The sequence below is a fragment of the Danio rerio genome, chromosome 4 (assembly GCF_052040795.2).
Source record: "Danio rerio strain M-AB ecotype USA chromosome 4, GRCz13ab, whole genome shotgun sequence".
In the NCBI taxonomy this organism is placed as follows: domain Eukaryota; kingdom Metazoa; phylum Chordata; class Actinopteri; order Cypriniformes; family Danionidae; genus Danio; species Danio rerio.
The window spans coordinates 49,109,027-49,132,311 of NC_141024.2; the positions used below are offsets into that span (position 1 = coordinate 49,109,027).

The 23,285-nt window shown below is 40.6% G+C and overlaps 2 protein-coding genes across 6 annotated transcripts in view; one reads left to right on the plus strand and one right to left on the minus strand.

The window, feature by feature from the left end:
- The window catches only part of LOC137490964 (NACHT, LRR and PYD domains-containing protein 3-like), a 62,039-nt gene that overhangs the window by 14,907 nt on the left and 23,847 nt on the right, over nt 1-23,285 (plus strand). The window contains exons 8-13 of one of the 5 annotated variants that reach the window (XR_015481759.1): nt 446-619; nt 718-891; nt 1,599-1,772; nt 2,622-2,668; nt 3,935-5,721; nt 6,105-10,786. Coding sequence is in view for 4 of the 5 variants with exons in the window: in XM_087245922.1 (XP_087102048.1) it covers nt 446-619; nt 718-891; nt 1,599-1,772; nt 2,622-2,668; nt 3,935-4,461 (1,096 nt within the window). In the remaining variant the exon portion in view is untranslated. Of the gene's footprint in view, nt 1-445; nt 620-717; nt 892-1,598; nt 1,773-2,621; nt 2,669-3,934; nt 10,787-23,285 lie in introns of those variants that run through there. The other 4 variants (XM_087245922.1, NM_001445204.1, XM_088649689.1 and 1 more) reach the window with 4 other exon arrangements.
- LOC137490972 (uncharacterized) lies at nt 14,179-22,195 on the minus strand. The gene is made up of 3 exons (XM_087248874.2): nt 22,047-22,195; nt 21,172-21,322; nt 14,179-16,769 (listed from the first exon to the last, which is right to left on the minus strand). The coding sequence occupies exons 1-3, from the start codon at nt 22,173-22,175 to the stop codon at nt 15,571-15,573; spliced, it is 1,479 nt and encodes a 492-aa protein (XP_087105000.1). The 5' UTR covers nt 22,176-22,195; the 3' UTR covers nt 14,179-15,570.

The following is a 23,285-nucleotide window of genomic DNA, read 5'->3' on the forward strand; positions in this document are numbered from 1 at the left end:
CAAGAGTCATATACCCCACCATGATTGGTGGGCCTTGTCAGCTCCACAAACAAAAGTGTAATGTGCCGTACATATCAAACTCACGGGCTGCACTAACATTAAACTTTCAAATTAAGGTGAGGCCACAAACTATCGTCCCGTGACGGACCACGAGTTTAAGACCCCTGCTGTAGAAGCAGCGCACGGCTCCCACACAGCCCCGTATTGACGAGCACTCACAACTACAGCTGTCAAATAAAAGTACAGGTACTAAAAAAAATTTGGAATGTTATTGTTTTGAGTGCTAGGGTATCGCTATGCTTTTATAATATCGGTACATCATCCTACACTACTGTTAGTACATACAACCATAAGGGGGAAATCTGGTGTCCTTTTTATGAGCAAGCATTGTTAATCAATGAGGTCCCAGATGACCACATAAATATTGTGTTTGTCCTCAACACAGGCTACAGAGTTGTAATCTCACTGTTCAGTCCTGTAAGAGTTTATCTTCAGTTCTACAATCCTCAAACTGTGTGCTGAGAGAGCTGGACCTGAGTAATAATGACCTGCAGGATTCAGGAGTGAAGAAGCTCTCTGATGGACTGAAGAGTCAACACTGTAAACTGGAGACACTGAGGTCTGAGCTAGGGCAACTCATTGATTGATTTGTTTTTATATTACATTAGATAAGTTACTAAAATTCACACTGTTAATGTAATCTGTCTTCTTTCTCAGATTGGTTATGTGTAATCTCACTGTTCAGTGCTGTGAGAGTTTGTCTTCAGCTCTACAATCCTCAAACTGTGTCCTGAGAGAGCTGGACCTGAGTAATAATGACCTGCAGGATTCAGGAGTGAAGCTTCTCTCTGATGGACTGAAGAGTCAACACTGTAAACTGGACACACTGAGGTAAATGATCTTCCACTCAACAGCAACTACAAAAAGAGAGTTACATATTGGTTAAACAAATATAGAAGCCCTTTTCCCCACTCAGAGTGTTGGCAGATTACACTACACTAAGATGTAGATTTCACTAAGATTATACTAGATTATACACTTTACACTAAATTATACGGGTGTGATTTAATTCATATCCATACAAATGTATGTGTATAGACAAATGCATTCAAAAGCATTACTGAGTAAAATACAAAAAAATTGTAAAATACTTTTTTCTAATAGACAGAAATATGACTGTATTTAAAGAGTATTTAGATGAATTGTCTATAAATTCTGTACTCATATGTTATGTGTTTATATTATATATTTGTTTATATTTGCATTTGTTTATTGGAAAGTTATATTTAAGAATTTGTCAAATGTTCTGGCAATCCTGTCTAAATAAATACATAACAGTGATGAAGACAAAGTTAACCCTGTGGGGTCTGTAGGGTTTTGTGCCCTGGTGAGGTTTTGACCTGCTCTGATGTTTGTACAGTTTGCAGTTTTCCTGAAAACATGTAAAAGTCTCATCACAGTCTTATTATCTAAACTGAAGAAGTGTCTTGGTTCATCACTGCTGTTGACATGAGTAGAAACAGCAGTCAGCATCTTCACAACACAAAGAGATGTGTGATTGTCCAACTGTGTGATGTGGACTATTGCTGTGTTTGTAGATTGTCTGGCTGTATGGTGACAGAGGAAGGCTGTGGTTTTCTGTCTTCAGCTCTGACTTCAAACCCCTCACACCTGAGAGAGCTGGATCTGAGCTACAATCATCCAGGAGATTCAGGAGTCAAGCTGCTCTCTGAACAACTGGAGGATCCAAACTACACACTGGACAAACTCAAGTATGTGGAGCAGCACTGCCTTTTTTATTGTGAATACAGATACTTTGATACTTCACTCCTCTTCTAGTGTCCAGATATTAATCAAAGCTGTTAAATATGTCAGTGCACTGGGGCAGTTCTCACATTAAGTGTGATATTATATCTCATATTAACACTGTACAGTTTCAGCATTGTAGTTGAGCAGTGAAACTTGTTCTCTACATTTCTGCTGAAGAACTGTACAGTATCAGGTCAGAGATGTGTGTGTACTGTTCTCCAAATACGTCCTGTATATACTTTAACAGCAAGTTAAACTCTCCCTCATTAACTTCACAGGCACATAATGTCCTTTATCACACTTTAATAAGGGCGGAGTAAAACTATAAACAGGAAGAAAATAAACAATATAAATTTACATTCACAATGTGGACATAACAAAGATGTTTCTTGCAAACATCTTACATATCTTGTAATCTGGCTCTTTTCTGCTTATAAACTAACATGAACACAAAATATCAGGCAATAAAAGTGATCAGCAGACAGTGATGCAATCAATGAATCCTTCAGTCTTTATATCTGTCTGTTTCTGTGTTTCCATTCTGTTTTCTGTTTCCACATCTGATCTAAAAGCTCTGTGTGTCATTCAGAAGCTGATTTGACAGCTCCACACACACTCATGTTGTTTTACTGCAGTTAATAATGCACTGAGATCAGCCAATCACAATCCAGCATTCAGCACACACTCCACATGTCTTATTGTGTGTGTGTGTGTGTGTGTGTGTGTGTGTGTGTGTGTGTGTGTGTGTGTGTGTGTGTGTTATAAGCTGATGTTTGTGTACTGACTGAATGTCAATCTGTGTGTGTTTACAGTCTGGATCATGGAGGAGAGAAGTGGATTACAGCCGGACTGCACAAATGTACTAATACACATGCATACACACACACACTTTCTCTCACACACTCTCTCAAACACAATCAGAAACACACACACACACACGCTCCTTCTGCCTCTCTCTCCCACCCATGCACACAGAGCGAACACATGCACACACACACTCTCTCTCTCTCTCTCTCTCTCACACAAACACACACACACACACACACTACCTCTCTCTCCCACCCATGCACACAGAGCGAACACATGCACACACACACTCTCTCTCTCTCTCTCACACACAAACACACACACACACACACTCTCACACACACTCTCACACACACACACACACACACACACACACACACAGCAGTAAATGCATGCACACATGCACGCACTCATACTCAGGCCGTACTCACATTGGGTACAGTTGCCTCGAACCATACCAAAGCACGCTTGTCCCCCCTCCCGTCTCCCCCCGACGGCCATGCTGGAAACGCTCACACCACAAACGGGCTCCGGCACGCTTACGTCATCGCTGCTGTGCTGTTCAGTGAGAAGCACTCTCTCACTCAGCAGCACAGTGGAGATTTCTCTAGTTATTTTGTTTCAGTCGTTTGATCAAATATTTCGCCTAACAGTCCTTAGAGATGCGGTGACACGCAGTCAGATATATTTTGCCGAACAGATCCGCCACTTTTGGCACTCATAAACAACCATAAAGCCCTTGTGCTGCAGAAATGAGGAGGTCTGCTGAAGGTGCGCAGCTGTCGTGCAGTTGAGGGGTTTGTGTCTTTAATAAACTACGGCAGTTTGCGTTCACTGAACAGTAAGAATGATTAATAAATCCATATGAAACAGTGCCTTAAAAGTCACGTCTCGCTTTCAGTTTCGGGCTTTTGCGCGTTTTGCACTCACACACAAGCGTACCGTGCCAAAGCCTAAGTAAACCGGGCTCAGGCATACCTCTTCCAACTGGGCCAGGGCCGGCCAAGTGAAACGTGCTTGAGCCTGATTAAGTACACTCACACTTCTCAAACGATCCGGGAAACGGGCCTGGGCACGGTACGGATGGCATAGTGTGAGTAGGCCCTCAATCAGACACACTCAGACACCTACACACACACACAATCAGACACTTACACACACACACAATCAGACACTTACACACACACATGCTCTTTTCTCTCTTACGCAAACACATGCAATCAGACACACACACGCATGCTTCCTTTTTCTCTTTTACACACACACACACACACACACACACAGCGATGGTTATAAATGTGTGTGTTCTTGTGTTCAGATGTCTGTTTCCTCACTCTGGATCCAAACACAGCACACACTCAACTCATTCTGTCTGAGGAGAACAGAGAGGTGAAGTGTGTGTGGAGGAATCAGCCGTATCCTGATCATCCAGACAGATTTGATGTGTGGCCTCAGGTGTTGTGCAGAGAGAGTGTGTGTGGACGCTGTTACTGGGAGATTGACTGCAGTGGAGATTATAGTGTGTGTATATCAGTGTCATATAAGAGCATCAGGAGGAAGGGAAGAGGTGATGAGTGTGGGTTTGGATTTAACGCTCAGTCCTGGAGTTTGATCTGCTCTTCTTCAAGTTTCACATTCAGACACAATAACACACACACTGATCTCCCGGTGAAGCCGCTCAGCAGTAGAATAGGAGTGTTTGTGGATCACAGTGCAGGAACTCTGATCTTCTACAACATCTATAGAGACACAATGAGCCTCATCCACTCAGTCCAGACCACATTCACTGAGCCGCTCTGCCCTGGGTTTAGGTTTTATTCTGGATCATCAGTGAAACTGAGCTGAAGACTGACGAGAGATTTACCCAGAATCCTCTGCAGGAGCAGTCAGCAGCTGTGTGTGTGTGTGTCTGTGTGTGTGCATGCTTGTGTTCACTGCTCTGTGTGTGTATATATTGCTGTGTGCATGTGTAGTGTGAGAGTGTCTACAGTATGTTTGTGTGTGTGTGTGTGTGTGTGTGTGTGTGTGTGTGTGTGTGTGTGTGTGTGTGAGAGAGAGAGTCTGTATTTGTGTGTGTGTGTGTGTGTGTACGCGACAGTGTGTGTGTGTGTGCGTGCGTGCGTGCATGCGTGTGCGTGTCTCAGTCTTCATTAGTCTCATCATTGAAGTGTCCTCCAGGATTGTTAGTTCTTGTTGACTCTCAGTGCATTAACTGACGTTCACAAACACAACTGTGGATTAATAATGCTTCAGTAAATGTCTGATCACTCTCATTCATTAGGAGTCAGTAACTAGGATCAATAAATGCTCTACATGATTCATTTACTGTTATGAATTATCATTAACGACACCTTAATGTAGAGTTTGAGCATCATAAGACAAACAAATAGACCAACAGTAGAGTTAAATCTCCATCACATGTTGAGTTTCCTCCATCACTAACACAAAATTCATCACACAGTTGCATTTAACTATACAAAAAATGTATAGTTAAATGCAACTAAAATACACTTGAATACCCGCAAATACATTTTTAGTACATTGTTATTTTTTGTGTTGAATAAAAGTTTGATGGTTTTACACTATTAATATAATAATTAAAAGTATGTTTATACTTCAGTAGGACTTTAGTACACTTGATAAAAGTATACCAAATACCAGTAATACTTAAATAAATTTTTAGTGTACTACAATAAAGTACACTACAAAAAAAACATCCAAAAGACTTTTATTAGTGTGTTTTTCAAAAGTGTGCTTTAAATGCTTTAAACATTAGTAGATTTTAGTACACTGTTTACATACTAATCCTAAGTTTAAAATAAGTTAATATATAAAAAAAATCTATTAGTAATGTATTGTAGTAGAAGTACATTTTCCCAAAAATTGTACTCAAGTAAACTTAATGTGAATGCAATTGTAACGAGGAGACTGACATGGAGGGATCCATTATGCAGTATTTATTAATCAAGCTCTCACTCAAACACACAATGTGCACTAACGTGCAAACACACAACAACAGTCTGTGATGGATAAAGACTAGCGATGAACAGACAGAGAGTTTTACCAGGCATAGATCGAGGACAGGCTGCAAGTATCAGAGTCCGTGTCCCCCCCCCCAACGAACGGCTCCTGAAGTGAGAAGAGTCTGGACGCCGGGGTCTTCCACGGGGGCGAGGGGCCGGCATATCCGGGTGCTTTAAGTGGAACTCATCCAGTAGTGTTGAGTCAAGAATGTCCTTACGGTTGATCCATAATCTTTCCTCCGGGCCGTACCCCTCCCAGTCGATGAGGTATTGAAGTTGACCACCCCGGCGTCTGGATCTCAGGATCTCGTGGATCTGATAGGCTTCCTCTCCGTCGATCATGAGAGGCGGGGGACCCTGTTCACCGGCTGCCACCTCCCCATCCGCCTCGGCTGGACCAACAGCAGGCTTGAGCAGGGAAACATGGAAAGTAGGAGAAATGCGATAATGGTTAGGGAGTGTCAGTCGAAAGGAAACAGGTGATATCTGAAGTTCAATCTGAAACGGGCCTACGTACCTGGGACTGAGCTTCTTACAGGGTAGTTTCAAACGAAGATCTAGAGCGGATAGCCATACCCATTGTCCTGGGGAAAACGTGGGACCAGGACGACGGTGACGGTCGGCTTGCTCCTTGATTCTTCGGATAGCATGTGACAAGTGAGTGTGAGCTGCAATCCAGACTTCCTCACTCCTTCTGAACCAGGTGTCGACTGCTGGGAGGTCTGTGGTCTCACCGGACCAGGGAAACAGGGGAGGTTGGAAACCTAGTACACATTGGAAAGGGGTCAGACCTGTAGATGCCTTTCTCAAGGAGTTCTGCGCATACTCCGCCCACATGAGGAACTTGTTCCAGTCAGATAGGTTAGAATGACAGTAGGTGCGTAGAAAGCAACCGATCTCCTGATTGAGGCGTTCTGTCTGTCCGTTAGACTGAGGTTGATAGCCGGAAGTCAAACTGATGTTTATTTGGAGATTCTGGAAGAAGGCGGACCATAGTCGGGATGTGAACTGTGGACCTCGGTCTGAGACAATGTCTTCGGGGAGACCATAATAGCGGAATACATACTCACATAGGAGCTCTGCGGTTTCTAGGGCTGTGGGTAACTTGGGTATGGCAATGAGTCGACAGGCTTTGGAAAACCGGTCCACGACCGTGAGAATAGTGGTCTTTCCCTGTGACTGGGGCAAATCCGTGATAAAATCTATGGCTATGTGAGACCATGGCCGACGGGGAATCTCTAAGGGCTGCAGTAAACCAGCTGGACGATGACGGGAGTGTTTAGCCATTTGACAGTGGGAACATTTATTGAGAAAATCGATCTCATCTTTATTCATGGATGACCACCAGTAGCGAGACTGGATCAGTTGAGCTGTAGCAGTGCTGCCTGAATGACCGGAGCTGGGGTGACTGTGTACTTCAGCGATCAATTTCTCACGGAGCAGGGGAGGCATATATATCTTGTTCTCGGGACATGCCTGCAGAGTAGGGTTTTGCTCTGAAGCCTGCGTTATCTCGTGTTCGATATCCCATCTGATGGGTGCAATAATCAACGGGTTCTTCAGGATGGGTTCTACCTCCTCTAGCGAAGTTTCCTTATCAGAGATACGAGAGAGAGCGTCAGCCTTAATGTTCTTGGAACCTGGGATGTACGTGACTTGAAAATCAAATCGAGTGAAGAATAGCGCCCATCTAGCTTGTCTGGGGTTTAAGCGCTTACATGATCGAATGTACTCCAGGTTCTTGTGATCTGTGATGACGGTGAATGGGTGTTTTGCGCCCTCAAGCCAATGTCTCCATTCCTCGAGAGCAGCCTTCATGGCGAGAAGTTCGCGATTACCCACGTCGTAATTTCTCTCAGCAGAGTTCAGCTTACGGGAATAGAATGCACAGGGATGGAGCTTATTCGTGGTCGGGGATCTTTGGGACAGGATGGCTCCGATACCGGAATTGGAGGCGTCAATCTCAACAATAAACGGTCGTGTGGGATCTGGATGACACAGAATGGGTGCATCTGTGAAACGGGCTTTGAGTTGGTTAAACGCACTAATGGCTTCCGAGTTCCACTTCAAGCGGGTATTATTGGCTTTAACCATGGCTGTGAGAGGAGCAGCTACTGAACTGAAGTTCCTGATGAACCGTCTGTAGAAGTTGGCGAATCCCAGGAAACGTTGTAATTGCCGGATGGTTTCGGGTTGTGGCCAGTAAATGACAGTCAACTTTCTGTTGATCCATAGCAACTCCCTCGGGACTGATGATATAACCCAGAAATGAGATGCATGTCTGATGAAACTCACATTTAGATACCTTGGCATATAATTGGTTCTGGATGAGGCGTTGTAGCACTGCTCTGACATGCTGAATGTGTTCTGGCAAGGAATTGGAATAGATCAGAATGTCGTCAATGTATACGATGACCCACTGGTTGAGCATGTCTCAATGTCTCATTGGTAAATGCCTGGAACACGGAAGGACTGTTAGCTAGGCCGAAGGGCATAACAAGATATTCGTAGTGCCCATTGATGGTAGAGAACCCGGTTTTCCACTCGTCTCCTTGGCGGATACGGACAAGGTTGTAAGCACTGCGAAGATCCAATTTGGTGAAATATTGGGCTGAGCGGAGCTGTCCAAGAGCTGCTGGAACTAGAGGTAGGGGATAGCGGTATTTAATGGTTATTTCATTCAAACCTTTATAGTTGATACAAGGGCGCAAACTGCCGTCCTTCTTTTTGACAAAGAAGAACCCAGCTGAAGCCAGTGATGTAGATGGTCTTATAAATCCCTTCTCCAGTTCCTCAGAGATGTAAGAGTTCATGGCTTCGGTTTCAGGTTGAGAGAGAGGGAATATGCGACCACGAGGAGGCGTGGTGCCGGGCAACAGTTTAATGGCACAATCATACGATGAGGCGGGAGTATGGTAGCTTTTCTCTTGTTAAAGGCTTCAAGGAGATCGTGATACATCTTGAGAATTTGACAGAGTTCGGAGTCCTCCATACTAGATATGGTATTAATCTGGACAGGAGAAACAGAGTGTAGACACTGGGTAAAGCACTTCTTGCTCCATTTAACAATCTCACCCGTTTTCCAGGAAACTTGGGGGTCATGACGTTGTAACCAGGGGAGTCCGAGAATCACATTGTGTCGGGGAGAGTCGATAGCAAGGAGGGAGATCTCTTCTTCATGGAGAGAGCCTGTGCGAAGACATAACGGCAGAGTTCGGAACTTTATGTGTCCTTTCCCCAGGGGGCGCTTATCTATAGCAGTGATGGCTAGATAGGAAGTACAGGAGGTTAGAGGGATGGAGTGAGTAGAAGCAAACTTGCAGTCAATAAAGTTACCAGCGGCTCCTGAATCGACCATAGCCAAAGTCGAAATCTCAATCTCCTTATATTTCAGACAAACAGGAACACTCAGTGTCATTAGTAGTCGTGAATACGGTGGTGGCACTCACCGGAAGAGCCTTAGGTGGAGGTTTATTGGGACATAAGCTCTTCATGTGACCTGAAAGTCCGCAATATAGGCATAGGTGGTTCCTCCTTCTCCGTTCACGTTCTTCGGGGGTCATACGAGTTCTGCCGAACTGCATGGGTTCCGTGGGAGTTTCAGGGGATACAGGACTGGAAATAGCAGAGCATAGAGGGTTACAGGTGTGAAACAAGGTGTCTAACCTGATTGAAAGTTCGATAAGCTGATCCAGGGTCTTCCCCTCATCTCGACATGCCATCTCCTTTTGCAGTTCTGGTCTCAAAGCTTTTCGGTACAGTGTAGTGAGAGGATCATCAGCCCAGCCTGTTTGCGCTGCCAGAGTGCGGAAATGCAGAGAGAATTCAGCTGCGGGTCGATCTCCCTGTTGCACACATAAAAGCTCCTCACCAGCGTTACGACCACCCTCAGGATGATCAAACACTGTGCAAAAACGCTTGAGAAAGTCATTAAATGAGGGGAATATCGGGGTACTGTCTGGCCAAACTGCAGTAGCCCAGTCTAAAGCTTTGCCAGTGAGCAGTGAACATACAAAAGCGATTTTCCCATTTTCATCCTTAAATAGATAGGGTTGCTGGGCAATAAACAGTTTACACTGCAACAGAAAGCCTTTACACTTTGCTGGGTTACCTGAGAACTTATCGGGGAATGCCAAACGAACTCCTGAAGCAGTCTGAGTCTGTGCTTGCAAGGATTGACTCTGAGAGTAGTTGGCGGTGAGTTGCGCTGTGGGAGCAGCTTGCAGGTTTTGCAGAGATCTCACCAGTTCGTCTGTTAAGTGAGTCAAGTGGGTTAATTGCTGTTGATGTGTGGTGAGTACCTGAGCTTGAGCTGTGACTTCATGTGACAAAACCTGTATGGCTGCGGTATCCGTGTTGGGCGAAGTCTTCTGTAACGAGGAGACTCTCACTCAAACACACAATATGCACTAACGTGCAAACACACAACAACAACAGTCTGGGATGGATAAAGACTGGCGATGAACAGACACAGAGAGTTTTACCAGGCATAGATCGAGGACAGGCTGCAAGTATCAGAGTCCGTGTATCAGGCGTGGGTCGTGGGCAGGCAGCAGATATCAGAGTCCGTGTATCAGGCGTGGGTCATGGGCAGGCAGCGAATATCAGAGTCCGTATATCAGGCATGGGTTGTGGGCAGGCAAAAGGCGAAGCAGAGTCAGAGACAGGCTGGAGTAATGCACGAGGAATCAGGCAGGAATAACGCTCAGAAATGCTGGCCGGGGCTAAACAAGACTTCGCACTGACTGAGCGTTTGGAACTGGCTTATAAAGGGTACGTGGGTCGTTAGCGTGATTCAGAACAGGTGTATGCACAATCAGAGTATGTGGATGATGTAATGTTAGAAGTCCGGAGATGGCGGCCTCTGCTGGCCAGCGAGGGGAATGACTGGGACCGAGTCGGTGACAGCAATATTATCACCAACACTTAAATTGATTTTGAGTGTAGTAATTTTAAGTTTTTAAGTAATTTTAAGTAGAAGTACATTTTCCCCAAATGTCTTTACATTTCATATATGTGCTGTAATGTTGCATCTTATTTATATTTTTGTGTTCTTAGTTTTTGCTAAGTTTTTGTTCCCTCCCCTAAGGTATTTTTGGACTTGTGGTTTATTGCACAAAAAGATTAAAGTGTTTTGATGAAGCACATATGCTGTTTTCTTTGTATATAGTCAATATTTAGGATGAAATAGATCTATATGAATTACACTCTCTTTTCCTTCTTTTGAAATCACATATATGATAGCTTTTCTCCAGGATCTAGGGGAGGTCACCCTCATGTGAGGTATGATTACAGCATTCAAAAAGCATTCACATAATTTGTTCTTTGAATATTTTATACAATTCTGCAGAAAAGCCATCTACGCCTGGTACTTTAGATGTTTTAAGTTTTGATATAGCGTTGCTTATTTCTTCTATAGTTTTTTTTTTTTGAGTTATGGGTTTTATTTTGTATCGATCCAATTGATGGTAAATCTAATGTGTGTAAAATGCTTGCATGTTTGCAAGTTCAATAGTGTCTTTTGAGGTATATAATTCCTTATAGTATTTTTAAAAAAACCTGTTGCATTTCCTCCAATTTATGACATATCTTTTTAGTTTTGGAATCGTTGATTTTAAATATCCTCCTCTCTGCCTGTTGTTTCTTTATTTTTCATGCCAGGAGCTTTTTTGCTTTTGGACCATTTTCATAAAATTTTAAAATGTAACTTTTATTTGTACTTGCTCATCAAATATTTTATTGAGTTCCGCTTAAACTTCTTTGATATTATTAAAATATCTGGATCTTTCTTATTACAATATTTAGTCTCTAATTCTTAAAGTTGTATATTCAGATTATTTATGTAATTCAGTTTTTTTTTTTCTTGATCCCCACATTATAAGTTTACCTCGCATAACAGCTTTAGCTGCGTCCCAAAGGATACTAGGTGACACCTCTGCATTATCATTATGTTTTAAATATTCTAATAGTTCTTTTTTAACATATTCTACACATGTTAAATCATTAAAATGATTAGAGTTAAATCGTTAAAATGTCTTACTGGGTTTATTGTCCAGGTAAACTGTTAAATATACTCCTGCATGGTCTGAGATGTCCCTTGTTCCTATTTTACAGTCTTTTATTTTTATGTTGATCAGACCTAAAAAAAATAATAATAAAAAAATAAATCAATTCCAGAATGAGACATGTGAAAGAAAAGAAAGTATATTCTTTTTTAAGAGGGTATATGTCTCTCCATACATCTATCGAGCCTAATTATTTCATCAAATATCTTATTTGTCTAGCTTCTTGACTAATTTGCTTATTAGACGATAAGTCCAATTTAGGCTGAAGTTGTACATTCCACTCTCCCCCACAGATCAACGTACCTGATGTCTCCTTGGCTATAACACTTAATATTTTTTTGAGAAATGCTTTGTCTTTTTCAGGTGGTCTATATATATTAACTAATGTAACTTCATTTTGGTTGATAGTTCCTTTAATGAGGTTATATCGTCCTTCTTTATCAGTAATCTTAGAAATTAATTGGAAGTTGATTTTATCTGAGATTAATGTCATTACTCCTCGTTTACAACCATTATTATATGAGGAAAAGAAAACCTTAAATCCCATTTTACTTAATTTGTTATGTTCTGTATCAGAAAGATGTGTCTCTTGCCAGAAGATTATCTGTTGGTTTTCTCTTTTAATTTTAGCCACAAGTTTGCTTCTTTTAATCGGATTTAGTAACCCATTAATGTTCAAAGTAATTACTCTATATTTCTGTTTTTGCATATACTATAATCAGATATTATTGCGAAAATCACTGTGATCGGAACACGAATAACACAAACGTGAATATCTTGAACCACATAAAAAAAACATTACGAAAAAGATCTCCAAACCTTGAAGTCTTAAATAACTTCTTAATGTGAGGGGAAAGCCTTCCTTTTTTTAAAAAGCCCTTCCTTGCTGTGCCTATTGCACTCCATGTTATTTAAATATGGTTTAGGTTATCATATATGATGTAAAAAGGAGGATTAATACCAGTGTGTATGGGAGCTCTCTTTCTATGCTGCTACATGTGTCGACACCATACTGGAAACCATCCCATGTGTTTCTCAAGCTGCCCCGAATGAGTGAAACTCTGTAGACACTAGGGTTGGGTACCTTTTTTTTTTCTTTTCTCGATACCAGTGCTAAATCGATACTTTTAAAACAATACCGGTGCCAAAAGGGTGCCTGAATCGCTACTTTTTTTTTTTTAGCCACAAAATGATGGTGGACAACTCTTCAAAAAAATTTTATTTGACAAATTTTTTTTTTTTTTTATAATTTTAATAGAACAACATAATTACAGTTTAAATGTAAACATCAATTCATATTGTATTACATTAATACATTTCCTTTGATCATTTGTTGGTTAGCATGAATTTAAGATTTGCATTATGAAATTACATTAGCTTACTATTAACCTGTGGGGGGCGGGCAGGGGCCACATACTTTTAGGAGCACATTTTAACAAATATATCACAAAATACTTAAAACATTATTCAAAGTCATTTGTTTTCATGCATCACTCTGCAGTCTTCATAAACAAGATAATTAAATAACTTAAACTCAAAATAATCTTCCTTGTATATTTATTTGACAAGTAATGTTGGTGTAGGAGAACACATTTCTAACGTTCAAGTACATCAAGGCACATTGCTGCACCTGTAAACTTTAACAGGCCTACAGTTGAAGTCGATTTATTTTGCCCTCCTATTCGTTTAAAATAATGTTCCTGAAAACTTTTACAGTGTTTCCTAAAACATAATTATTCTGGAGTCATAATAAGTCCTATTTCTTATTGTTTATTTCATGAATAAAAGCCGTTTTTAATAAAAAAAAAATAATAATAAGGTCAGTATTATTAGCCTCCTTAAGAAATATTTACTGTATATTTTTGATTTACACAACAAATCAGTTACAAAATAATTAGACTAATTATTTTAACTTTCGTAGTGAACTGATTAAAGGGGTGGTCCAGAATGTTATTTTAAGGCTTGGTTGTGTTAATAAGATGCAAAGCAATGTGTGCTCATGTTTTACTTAAAGGAAATCATGTTATTTATTCATATATCTTACTTAGATTATACACAGCTACTCAGCTAACATGAAAACGACTGTCATATTGCCTAGTTCCTCTAAAAGGCCCGCCCTAAAGTGACTCTGATTGGTCATCATCATAATGTGCTGTGATTCGCCGATTGGCTCTACGTCATGCTCGGAGAAGCACGTGCGTTGTGTGTAAACAGTCAGTTAGTTAACACGTGTCTGTAACGAGTGAAAATGGGATGCGGCTCCTTTAAAAGTGTTTCTGTGCCATTTAGTGTGTGTGCGTGTGAATATTATGAAGTATCTGTAACACGAGAAGCGCATGTGAGAAATATCGCGGGAGAGATATTTATTCTTCTTTTTCTCTCATGCTTGGGTTAAGTTAGCTGAGATGAGACCTTTGTGAGCCTGGATTGATTTGTTTTTGCTGTTACACTCCAGTTGGGAGAGCATTGCTGTATTTATTTTTTAATCAACGTGTTACAGGACGTCTTTCACGCATATCCGGAATATGCATGTGTAAGTAACATGAATCGTTCACATATCTTTTGCGACTTTATTGTCTTGAGTTGAACGCATGGAAAAGCAGCCTGAAGACAATCAGTGCAGTCACGCACACACATAAGAGACACACTGCTGTCTCACACAGAGACGCGCATGCTGGCCAAGAGTGCGTGTATGTATGTGTGTGTGTTTACAGCCGTTTGACTGATAAGTATGGATTTGTAGCTAAGTCGTTAGCGATGAACATAATTTCCCGTTGTTTACATCTTTGCTACAACACACCGTTAAGGCTAGACGCTGTACATGTCATGATCAATTTTAACAAATAAAAACACTTACAGGTTATGACTCAGTTCACAGCGTGTCCTTGCTCCATCTTTGAGGAGATTTTAGCCGAATCCAGCACTGAACTGGGAGAGATTCTGGAAGCTGCGTTTTGTCAAATCATGCTTGCTGTGTATTTTATAGTTCTCTGGAACATAATTAATATTGAACTGTAAGCACTTCTGTGCTTGTGTCGTGTCATTTGGAAGCCCAACAACAAAAACATAGAAGCTCTGTGGAAACAGCGGGATGGCATTTCTCCCTCTGCGGTATAGTTACAGCACCTCTGGTCTAAATTACCCTTTAATCTGAATAAAAGACTATAAAACACTTAAAGGGACTTTGTTTGAATACTGTCTTGCAAAATAACTAGTAAAATGTTCTGCACTGACTGTCAGCATAAAAAAGTAACGTTAGATATTAGAAACGAGTTAGTTAAACTATTATGTTTAAAAATGTGTTGTAAATAAATGATGAGCTCAAGACGGAAATCAGTTGAATATGACTTACATGAGCGTGACTGAAAACTACATTTGATCAATGTGTTACATCTGTTCTACATGTGTCATTAAGTTTGACATGTTTCCTACTTTTGTGAAGACAGTTGTTGTGTAAGAATCCTTGCTTGTAAAATATGCTTTAGAATGCTTAGTTTAGGCAAATTGGATGAACGTGATCACGCATGTTGATCTGAAGAGTGTCGCTCTCGCTCACCGAAAACCACTGGTTCCAGGCTAAATGCGCTGTATTGCGTGCGTTGCGTGCGTCTGTTCCCTAGCGACAATAACAATTGCTTGATATCGCTTGTCCGTATTCCTCAAAGTTGTTTAGAATTAAATGTTTAGTGATGCTGTGACACAACGCCTATATGTGCCTTTTTTCATGCACCCCTCACGTTCATGCCGCAGCACCGAAATTAAGCACCGAAATTCATATGCTGATTTAATACATACCGGTTACCAAGGTAGCGGTGCTAAAATGGCACCGGGTTTCGGTAACCAACCCTAGTACACACTGATCATGTCTACAGTTTCTCTCCAGTGTGAATCCTCTGATGTGCTTTCAGGGTTCCTGAGTGAGCAAACCTCTTACTGCAGTGTGAACACTTGTACAGTTTCTCTCCAGTGTGAATCCTCTCATGTGTTTTCAGGGTTCCTGAGTGAGTAAACCTCTTACTGCAGTGTGAACACTTGTACGGTTTTTCTCCAGTGTGAATCCTCTGGTGCCGTTTCAATTCTGCAGCTGTAATAAAAGTCTTCTCACACTCCAAGCACACGTACTCTCTTACACCAGTGTGAATCTTCATGTGTTTTTTAAGGTATGATTGGCTAAAACTCTTCCCACAATGAGTGCATTTGAATGGTTTCTCTCCAGTGTGAATCATAAGGTGTTGATTAAGGTGTGATGAGTGGATGAAACTCTTCCCACACTGAGTGCATGTGAAAGGTTTCTCTCCAGTGTGGATCCTCATGTGTACATTAAGGCATGATGATTGGATGAAACTCTTCCCACACTCAGTGCAAGTGAAAGGTTTTTCTCCGGTGTGGATCTTCATGTGTGTATAAAGCGATGATGATTTACTGAAACTGGTCCCACACTCAGTGCATGTGAATGGTTTCTCTCCAGTGTGGATCCTCATGTGTACATTAAGGGATGATGATTGGCTGAAACTCTTCCTACACTCAGTGCAAGTGAATGGTTTTTCTCCAGTGTGGATCTTCATGTGTCTATAAAGCGACGATGATTTGCTAAAACTCTTCCCACACTGAGTGCACGTGAATGGTTTCTCTCCAGTGTGGATCATCATGTGTTCATTAAGGTGTGATGAGCAGTTAAAACTCTTCCCACACTGAGTGCATCTGAATGGTTTCTCTCCAGTGTGGATCCTGATGTGTTGATTAAGGTGTGATGAGCAGTTAAAACTCTTCCCACACTGAGTGCAAGTAAATGTTTTTTTACCGGTGTGGATCTTCTTGTGTCTATAAAGTGATGATTTGCTGAAACTCTTCCCATATTGATAGCATGTGAATGGTTTCTCTTCATTGTGAATCCTCATGTGAGTCTTTAGTTTGCTTTTGCTTGCCAAACTCTTTCCACACTGTGTGCAGGTTAAACAACTCTTGTCTCTCACTTTTAAAATACCATCAGTCTCTAAATGAGTTTTATCCTCAATTTTGACATGATGTTCCTCCTCTTTACTCTCATCGTAGTCTTTAATTAGGTCTGAAATAAAAATAAGTTTACTTTTTAGTAAATCATTAACACTCTCAGTGAAAAGGCACTTAAAAAAATTCCCATTAGAACAACTTTAATTTATCACACCAACTTCAAGTTCTCTAGCCACACCCAGACCTGATTACTACCACACACGTTCCCAATCAAGAAATCACCTAAATAGGACCTGTCTGACAAAGTGAAGTAGACCAAAAGAGCTTCAAAAGCTAGACATCATGCCAAAATCTAAAGACCTTTAAACACAAATGAGAAAGAAAATACTTATGTCACTAGTTAAAAAAAGAGTGAATGGCTTTTCCCACAGCTGGTGGAGGAGACGAGAGTACGGTTGGAGTTTACTGTAGTGCATACATTTGTTTTTACTGTAAAATCCTCACCGCGTGCGCAGATTTAGGAGACATTTATGCAGAACGCATCTTTGCACCTAAAAGCGCCAAACGCAGCACTCAGGAACAGATTAAAACAGTTGTTATGTAAACTTGAAGTAAAAAAAAGTCTGCAATGCTTGCCCCGCCTTTGTGCTCTATTTATTGGCTCACTGCTCTACAACTGAATGCAAATGATTGGTTAATATCAGCTGTCAATGACTCAGTCAATGCCTTCTGCCTTCAGATGATAGGATAGATGCGAAAATGTGAGGCACTGAAGATGAGAGAATGAAAATAACAGACAGGTTTACCTTAAGTTATTGATAATGGCGCATCTTATTAGTAATCATGTGCTGAATGTTAATCCACCATTTACACTTTTCCAAGAGTGGATAAAAAACTTCTAGTGGTTTTAAGTCCGCCGGTAACCGTGTTTGGCACTGAATCTACACATTTAAGCACGAGAGGTATTGTATAACCCTTCATTTAATCCTCACGATGCTGTCAGCCTTGCAAGCAGCAGCTATATGTAACATTTAACACAGCTCATAAAAAGACTGTTATTGCTATTACGATGACATGAAAATAATAAGTTATATATCAATATAAATGTGGGGCGGGTTGATGGATCGTGATGCAGGCCCAGCATCGTGAAGTTTGTCGTCCATTGGCAATGGCATCTAAAAAAATAATATAATTGATCAGCTACACTCAACATCATCTTCTGAAGAGCTTCTCAAAAAAAAACTTATTCTGCAAGTGGAATGACTCCTTGAGGATCTCCACATAAGATCACGCCAGATTCATTATGAACATGGTGAACGAGCTGGCAGGTTATTGTGTTACTAACTGAAAAAATCCTCAGCAGCTGGTGTTATAGCAGCAGTTAGTAAGGATGATGGCAGTATTATTACTGAACAACAGGGTATTAGTGATCAATTTAAAAACTTCTATAAAACTCTTTACAGCTCTGAGGTAAAGGAAATTGAACGCATTGAGAGCTTTTTTAATTATTAAGAATTACCATCCCTCTGTGATTTAGATCAGTTGACAAAAGTAGGAATTTTAACACCTTCTAAAATTAAAAATACAAAAAAAAAAAAAAAAATCAGAAAAGTACCAGGCCCTGATGGCGTTCCGGCTGAGTTTTATAAGAAGTTTTGTGCCAAGTTAACACCCCTGTTGTGCAAGGTATTCGCTAAAGCTCTTGTATCGGAATCCCTCCCCCCTTCATGACATCGGCTGTTATAACAGTACTTCTTCAAAAGAGTAAGGATCCACTTAAATGTGTATAAAATCCTGCCAAAAGTGCTGGCAATCAGAGTGGAGTCAGTCATGAGAAAGATAATTCACCCAGATCAAACTGGTTTTATTGTTGGGAGACAGTTATCTTATACCCTTTGTTGCTTATTTAATATTATTTATTTACCTAAAAATAATACCAATCCAAAGGACTTAATTACTTTAGATGCCCATAAGGCATTTGAAAGAATTGAGTATATCTATTCATTTACAGTGTTTAAAAATTTGGTTTTGACCCTGGACCAAATGGCTTGTTTCCACTGACTGGTACAGTATGGTACAGTTCGGGTCGGTACGGGTCACCTTTACCAGGCTTGCGTTTCCACTACCAAGGGTACCCTTTTAGTGGGCGTGGTGTATGACAAAGTTTCAGTCGACGTCATTTTCGCTCGAGAAAATGTCTACAGTAAAGCTGCACAGGTCGTTCACATATCATATGAAAAGCACTTCTCATAAAACAGGTGCTTTACACACATAAATACTTGCGTATAAATGTTTATTACTAACTTTTCTATGAACATTAGTTGATTATAACTGCAGATCAATGACGGTGCGAAATAGCCTACTGTAACGTCTGTAATTATATAAAGTAAATAAATAAATGAAGATATATGAACACATACAGACCCTTATAGTCTCTGATATGTTACCAACTACAGAAGAACTACACAAAGCAGACATTTCGTCCTTAATTAAGTTCAAAACAACACAAAGTATAGCCAGGGCCGGAGCAAGCTGAACTGCCGCCCTCAACCCTAATGTGAAAATGAAAGTGACCGGTTATGAAAATGAAGTGAGGTGTCGCAGACCTCTTAATCAGCACACTATGCGCGGATATAACTGAGGACGCGCGGGTGCTGAAGGAGGGAGGTGTCGCGGACACTGCGCTCTCTATTCTGCCGCCCTATGCGCGGTTGTAACTGAGGACGTGCTGGTGTAGCGGACCTCAATTCTGCCGCCCTATGCACGGATATAACTGAGGACACGCGGGTGCTGATGGAGGTGTCGCTGAGACCGCCCTCTCTATTCTGTCGTCTATGGGCGAATATATCTGAGGACGCGGGTGGTGAGGGAGGTGTCGCAGACATAACTGAGGACGCGGGTGGTAAGGGAGGTGTCGCGGACGCCGCCCTCTCTATACTGCCGCCCTAGGCAGCCGCCTAGGTCGCCTCTATGGACACGCCGGCCCTGAGTATAGCCTCCAGTCAGTGAAAACCTCTCATCTGTGTCTGTAATATTCAGCAGCACATGTAGCCTCTGTTAGAGAGTCATTCCATCATTCCCAGTTCATATTAGTCTAAAAGGTGATAATAAAGATTAAGACAAGGGATTTTTTCCGCGCCCCACTCCCGCGTTTGTCTTTTTCTTTCTGATTGTGTCACAGAATGTGTCCCGCGTTTGTCAGCTTCTCACAGGACCGGGTTTCCAAAGCTTGTCAATAATCAAGCGCATATATTATTATCAGCTCAAGAAGTTTGTTATTTCAGATAGAGACGAGCAGCGAGCACAAAGAAGAATGCGAAACCACTCACGCTTCAGACCGGCTCGTAAAAAATTACGCGGCACAGGGTAAATCCGCTCTTCTCTATGGCTTTGTGGCTGTTTATCAAGATGACGACAGGGTTTGTTTGAGCCCGGATCGACCATGGCTGCATATGTATTTATAATTCCGCTGTAATCTCTCGCTGTGTATTTTAAACATGGCGGGTCCGTTATTTAGATTCTGGCTTGTTGTGTCTACGAATGACGTATCTCTGTAAACCAATAGCGTTCAGCTGCGCGTCTAGCTCTGCCTTTTAGGGCCTACTCACACTATGCCATCCGTACCGTGCCCAGGCCCCTTTCCCGGATCGTTTGAGAAGTGTGAGTGCGCTGAATCAGGCTCAAACACGGTTCACTTGGCTGGCCCTGGCCCGGTTGGAAGAGGTGGGCCTGAGCGAGGTTCACTTGGGCTTTGGCGCGGTACGCTTGTGTGTGAGTACAAAACGCGCCAAAGCCCAAAACTGAAAGCAAGACGTGACTTTTAAGGGGTAGTTTCATATGAATTTATTAATCATTCTTACTGTTCAGTGAACGCAAACTGCCGTAGTTTATTAAAGACGAGAACTCCTCACAGCACGACAGCTGCGCAGCTTCAGCAGACCTCCTCATTCCTGCAGCACGAGAGCTTTATGATTGTTTATGAGCGCCAAAAGTGGCGGATCTGTTCGGCGAAATATCTGACTGCGTGTCACCGCATCCCTAAGGACTGTTTGGCGAAATATTTGACTGCATGTCACTGCATAACAAACGACTGAAACGATATAACTAGAGAAATCTCCACTGTGCTGCTGAGAGAGCGCTTCTCACTGAACAGCACAGCAATGATGACTTAAGCGTGCCGAGGCCCGTTTGTGGTGTGAGTGCGGGCCGTCGGGGCAGACAGGATGGGGGACAAGCGTGCTTTGGCCCGGTTCGAGGCAACTTTACCTAGTGTGAGTACGGCCTTAGTGTTTGGGACCCTTTCAAAAGGGTGCCAAAAAAGTGGTACGGTACGGTACGGTTTGGTTTGGTACGCCTTTTAACAGTGGAAACCAAACCGAACCACTTAGTGGAAACGGTCCATAAGAGCTTGATTAACATGGTAAACAATATAGAGACTTCTAAATGAATGAATGTGCGAATATAAAACCAACTTTACCTCTATATGACTGAGTTGGTGTTTGAGAATGAAAACCAACCTGTTTGTTCCTGCGTATCTTCCTGTTTGACTGTGAATGTTTCTTCAATCTTCACATCTTCACTCTCCTCTTTAATAAACGCCATTTTTATAACAGTGTGGAGATCAGTTGCTTCAGCAGGATTTTTTTCTCTGTGTTTGGACACTTTATCCTGTTTAAAATGAACAAAACAATAAAAATGTCCAGTTTAAATAAGTAAAAAAAATTAACACAAATAAAATAACTTCTCTTCAACACTTGCTTCAACAGTAACAAAAACGAAATCACGTATGTCCAAGCATAGAGGTAAAGTTGGTTTTATATTCGCACAATCAGACTTTTCTCTTAATAATATAACTTCATGAAAGTATTATTTGCAAACTCTAAATAACTAAATCATATTAGCAGCCAATGACTATCAAAGTACAACATTGTTCACAAACCAATAAAGAATTTTGTTTACTAGTCATACTCGCATGCTAATTCAAATCTAATATTCAAAGTAACATGGTGAACAATAGAGACTTATAAATGAACGAATGTGTGAATATAAAACCAACTTTACCTCTATAGTCAGAGCTATAAAGAATGAGCTGATTAAAACTAGTACTCCGTTTCTCATACATAGTGATGTATATTTAGAATGGAATGGCATCATGCTATTTAATCAATTAAACCTTCATTAAAACACCTATTACACACTGTTTCTGTTTCTTTAGTTTATTCAAACAATAGCCCTCAATACTGTGAGTAAAATAATACTACATAGTATAAAGGGTTCAAATAATGTTGTCAACAGCAGCATTATGCATTAACAGCATAATTTAACATCAGATGAAAAAAGCCTAAAACTTTAATCAATCGCTTTATATAAGTGTAAACGCTTTAAAACAAACCTTTCTCCAGCTGAATCCAGCGCAAGAGCGGTGCAGACTTATGACGTCACAACTAGCCAAAATAAAAGTCTTTTCTTTTGTTTCGCTTTTTTTGCTACTTGCTGTTGCAGTCATGACTTCTTGATACATTTCTCGCTCGTTTTCCACTTTCTCTCTCTCTCTCTCACACTCTCACACACACACACACACACATATATATACATATATAAATAATATATATATATATATATATATATATATATATATATATATATATATATATATATATATATATATATACATATTCAGTATTTGGAGTTGATCAAAACCTTTACTCTAAACATTTTAAAGACAATTTTAAAAGACTTGTTTAATCCACTAAGACTAAGTGTGTATAGCAGGAAATCTAACAGGTATAACAAATAAACTGATGGGTGTTTTGAGCTGAAACTTTACAGACACATTCTAGAGACACAGAATTATATTAAATGCTGAAAATGGGTAAAATAGGTGCCCTTTAAGTATAAAAGTACCCATTACTACTTCATGTTTTAGTTTCACTAGCTTGGTCATTATCACTTAAAAGTGCCTTTGATGTCCCATGATTTAACAATATTATATGGACATAATGTGCAATAAAGAAACTCTGATGTTTTGATATAATTGTTAAACCTTTACGCACATGCAGGTAGACTTATCAGTGTTTTGAAATATGTTTTTGTAAATTTTTGCGTCATTCTTTCATTGAATGGATGTGATTTTGCCATGTCCACACACTGCTCAGACAACTTCAGTGAGTCTAAAATGTTGGTAAATTAGATTAAATTAAAAAGATTTGGAAATATTCTCATTATCTTTAACAGGTTGTTTAACAAAATCAATTTAATAACTTTTATTTTATTTTATTAATATTATATTAATCATTTTGCACGTGTCCTTGAAATTGCTGTCCACCCTGTCATGATGTGGTAAATGCCCCTTAAAGACCACTCTGATGTACTCATTGGCATCCTCTTCCCCATTTTGCTTTTCTTTAGAGGAGGTGAAAACATCTGCTGTGCACACAGTAACTATCTACACTTATGTTTGCTATTTTTCCTCATGTTGTGTTTGAAACTGAATGTTGTCAAGCTTAACATGTCCACCCTGTCAGAGTGAAATAGTAATTATTATTAAAAAAAAATTCAGATTCAGAGATTAAAATATAGCTTATAAACTGTGTACAAAGAGCTTAAATAAGGAAACACTAGTGATGTGATG

Excerpts from the sequence above, each read along its gene's own strand:
- LOC137490972 (XM_087248874.2), bottom strand. The coding sequence starts at position 22,175 with ATGTATCAAGAAGTCATGACTGCAACAGCAAGTAGCAAAAAAAGCGAA. Across the intron at positions 21,323-22,046 it reads CTGGATTCAGCTGGAGAAAG|GATAAAGTGTCCAAACACAG; the intron begins GTTTGTTTTAAA and ends CATTTTAAACAG. Across the intron at positions 16,770-21,171 it reads AGATACGCAGGAACAAACAG|ACCTAATTAAAGACTACGAT; the intron begins GTTGGTTTTCAT and ends TTTTTATTTCAG.